The following is a 3982-nucleotide window of genomic DNA, read 5'->3' as shown; positions in this document are numbered from 1 at the left end:
CCCAGACCAGCCAATGTATTTCACTGAAGAAGAAGATGGAGTCTTGACTCAAAAATACAATGACTCTCAAACTACAAGGAAATCTCCAAAGAAAATGTCAAAGAAGGCTCCAAAGAAGAAATCAGTTTATAACGTTTAGTAATGACTGTAATGACTTGACTTTTAGTGTTATTTTGTAATGCATACTTTTGATGCTATTTTGTAATGACTATTGCACACTTTTTGTGCCATATATTAATGACTAATCCACTGTTTTCGTGCAATCAATTGTTTGACAGAAAAGTTATGAATTTCATTAATACAGAAAAGTTGCAAATACATTACAATACCAAAATAGATGAGTTCAACAACAACAACGTTACAATATTTTCAACCTACTTAAAAACCACATAAATTACATTAAGTTGTACTACAATGCAAAAAACAACCAAGACATCACAAATGCCATCTTCAGCTTCACATTTATCTTCCTCTAAACTTCAACCTTCACCTTTAATTTTTCTAACTTCTTCAATGCGGTTTCTAATTTCACTTCTGCCTTGTCACACTTTTGGAAAAATGTTTAAATAGTACTATTCTCTTTTAGTGCGTCTCCAATTTCATCATCTCATAAAAAAAAGTCATAGCTATTCTCATTATGCACATACAAATTACATATTTGTTATTGGACCATCTGGGTAAACAAGATTTGGGTCAACAACATCTGGAAATTCAACAAGAAACTTACCCTAGCATTGCGACATTTCCAGAACTTTCATTTACAATTTTGCGTTGTGTTGGATACTCACATCTTCATTGCACGGTCACAACCGCATCTGGGTAGACCTGGAATTCCAACGGACGGTGTACTGGTGCTTCCAACTGACTTGCCACCCATGCTTCCGATTGTGTGCAAGACTGAGTTCAATGGCCGTGTGAGAAGTTGAAGAATACACTGAATGATGGAGAATGAAACGAAAAAAGAGATTGGGAAAACAAAAACCATATTGTGACATTATATTCAATTCATTTAATCCAATCAACAAATAAAAAACTACCAACAAAGATACATAATATGCACAGTCAGCAAAACATGAGAATAGAGGTGAGTGAAACTGAAATCTGTATTTTATAAGAGGGATATCTAAAAACAAAATTAATTCTTCTTTATATATACCATCACTGTAAAACCTTTTACACATCTATCAAATTACATTTTATTGTCACTAGTTAGATCTTGAAATATTTTAATAAATTTCTATATGATATGATTTGACCGAATGCATTTGTTAATAAAAAAACTTAATTTTATTGCAATCCTATCCATATTGATATGGTTGATTGGTAAATTGAGAACCAAAGTAAACCATAACAATTGTCCAACCTACCTCACGGTTACAATGGTTAACTTAACTTGAAGAGTAGAGTAAGAGTACACTCCTCTTGGCAATGGCATGCATCACAAAACGTGTCAACAAATATTCATAACTCATCCATAAAAAGGGCACCACTTTCTCAATCACAACAAAATTTTGATTTAATATGGTGACTAGCATTTAAGGTTTATGTCTCCATGCACTGAATGTCCTCTCCTTTCTCTTTCATCTAGTGTAGGCCTTATCTTATTCCTTTTCTCTCATATATACCTTTCCTATATTTCTCATCACAATTCCCTTCCTCTAAATTGATGTTTATATATTCAGGTACTAATCTATATTCCCTTTCATTCTTTTGTTTTTGTATTATTTTTTTTGCTTGTCTTCTTGAAGTTCATATAAATCACATTCATATGCATGTTTGCATGTTGCATGCAACTAAGGGATGCAATTGAATCCATTTACATCATCTTAAATTTTTAGTCACAATATGCTTTTGGTAAACTTTAATATATCGTTAGACCGAGATCAGACAGTTTATGATTTTAATTCTAAACCCTAAATTACAACACAAAAATCATAGGTCATTACGATCTGATCTTTAGCTTAAAGTTGAGTGCACCATTTTTCGCGATATTTTTATATTTGTTTTCTTAACAAATGTTTTGAAGGACACTCATTAGCATTTTTATTTCATGAATTAGAATCTTCAGAAGTATCCATGGCTTTACAAGAAATAGATCAAGAGGTTTCAATGCAAGAAGAACAAGTAGAAACTCCAATTCCTCAACTAAGCAGACAAAGCTCAATACTCTCACTCACCCTTGATGAGTTCCAATGCAAGAGTGGAAAGAGCTTTGGTTCTCTCAACATGGAAGAATTCCTAGCCAGCATTTGCAATTCCAGTGATGAAGCTACTCCATCTCTCAAGAATACTAATAGTGTTGCAACAGAAGAAGAACAGCATGGTAACTCATTCTCTGTCCCTCCTCCAATTTGCAAGAAAACTGTGGATGAAGTTTGGTCTGAGATTCATAAAAACCAACCACAATTCAAAGAAGAAAATAGCCTTAAGAAAAACGAGTCACGCAAGAAGCAACAAACACTTGGAGAAATGACTTTGGAGGATTTCTTTGTGAAAGCTGGTGTAGTACAACAACAATCATCATCATTGTCGTTTCAGAATCATAGTGGCAGTGTTTCAAGTAATATGAGGCCATTGAATGTTGCAAGTTATGGTTTGAGGCCTTCAATTGGAATGGGATATTCTAGCAATGGTCTTGTACCATACCAAATGATGTCACAGAATAACAACTCAGGAGTACTGCAGGACCGCGCAATCGGGAAAAGTCAAAACTTGCCTGAATCAAGTGGATGTAGTAATAATAGCAAGATGATAATTGACGGTCCTTCCGAAGTTGTCGTGGAGCGAAGGCAACGTAGGATGTTGAAAAATCGAGAATCGGCTGCTCGTTCTCGAGCAAGAAGACAGGTTTTGTGTTCCTCATTCTCTACTCTTTGTTTCAATTAGTGGTCCTTTACCTAATGGAAAATTCTTGTAATGCAGGCATACACTGTCGAGCTAGAGGCAGAGCTGAATCACCTAAAAGAAGAGAATGAAAAGCTAAAACAAATTCTGGTAAACAATACTGAAATTCGATATTTAAGTTCTTATTTTCTTAATTGTGTCATGAATTATCTTTTCTGATACTTAACATATACATCTATTTTTGAGTTTGAAATAGGCTGAAGCAGAGAGCAAGAGGAGACAAGAGGTAAGTAATTTAGTGCTATGAAAAAGACACAACGGAACACAGATACACTGACACGTTGACACTAATAATAACCACCAAACACGCCTTCAATTTGAAGCGGCGGTGCTACTTAGATTTAATGTTTCAAATATAATTTCTCTTTATTCCTATTAGTATTTTACTAACATCATTGTGAATGAGTGTTTATCACGTGTTGCTGCAGCTTTTACAGAGAACGAATTCACCAAAGATTCGAAAGGGAACAGAAAAATTAAGAGGAATAAGAAGGCCTATAAGTGCAACCTGGTGAATAAGCCTCAACAAGAAGAATTAAAAAAATTAGTGTAGATATGAAGGGAAAAAAAATAATGTGTCTGTACTCATGAGAAATTCTACTTGTGTTGTACATTCTAATATATGGACAATTGAAAAAAGTTCAGACATATGAATGCTGCTATTATTCTACTGCATACATTGTTCATAAATATGTATAGATTTGATAACAACCTGTGTTTGATTCACATCACTTTCAAGTATGCAGATAAGGGATTGGAACTAATTTTATAATCATTGTCATACAAGTAAGTAATGCTTAACATGTTATGTGACATGTCTACATTTTCTTGATTTAGCTTTAAGCTCAATAAATTTGGATTTGTCACTTGTTATATGTCTATATATATTTTTGATGTAAGTTGAAAAAGATATGGTCCACTTTAAAATAATAGTGACAAGTGATTGTAGAAGCATGAGTGATTTGAGATTGATTCTACTTAAAAAGCTTGAAGGGAAGTTGTTAATGGTGGTACGCGCAGAAGGATCAAATTTGAAAGTGAGATTTCTTAGTTATGAATTAAGCTTATATTAGAAGTT

The 3982-nt window shown here is 33.7% G+C and overlaps 1 protein-coding gene across 3 annotated transcripts; it reads left to right on the top strand.

Annotated features, from left to right (window-relative positions):
* Positions 1–1525: 1525 nt before the first annotated feature.
* LOC131638495 (ABSCISIC ACID-INSENSITIVE 5-like protein 1) lies at positions 1526–3654 on the top strand. Of its 3 annotated transcripts, none has more exons than XM_058909054.1 (5): positions 1526–1682; positions 2060–2847; positions 2923–2994; positions 3101–3130; positions 3333–3654. In XM_058909054.1, the coding sequence occupies exons 1-5, from the start codon at positions 1667–1669 to the stop codon at positions 3417–3419; spliced, it is 993 nt and encodes a 330-aa protein (XP_058765037.1). In that variant the 5' UTR covers positions 1526–1666; the 3' UTR covers positions 3420–3654. The 3 variants fall into 3 exon arrangements, with proteins under 3 accessions (XP_058765037.1, XP_058765039.1, XP_058765038.1); XM_058909056.1 differs by having other exon boundaries at positions 3091–3130; positions 3333–3426; XM_058909055.1 differs by lacking the exon at positions 1526–1682 and adding an exon at positions 1731–1966.
* Positions 3655–3982: the final 328 nt, after the last annotated feature.

Source organism: Vicia villosa, unplaced genomic scaffold, assembly GCF_029867415.1.
Source record: "Vicia villosa cultivar HV-30 ecotype Madison, WI unplaced genomic scaffold, Vvil1.0 ctg.002324F_1_1, whole genome shotgun sequence".
Classification (NCBI taxonomy): Eukaryota; Viridiplantae; Streptophyta; class Magnoliopsida; order Fabales; family Fabaceae; genus Vicia; species Vicia villosa.
The sequence above is the reverse complement of the archived record's forward strand: the minus strand, read 5'-3'. Positions and strand labels throughout refer to the sequence as shown.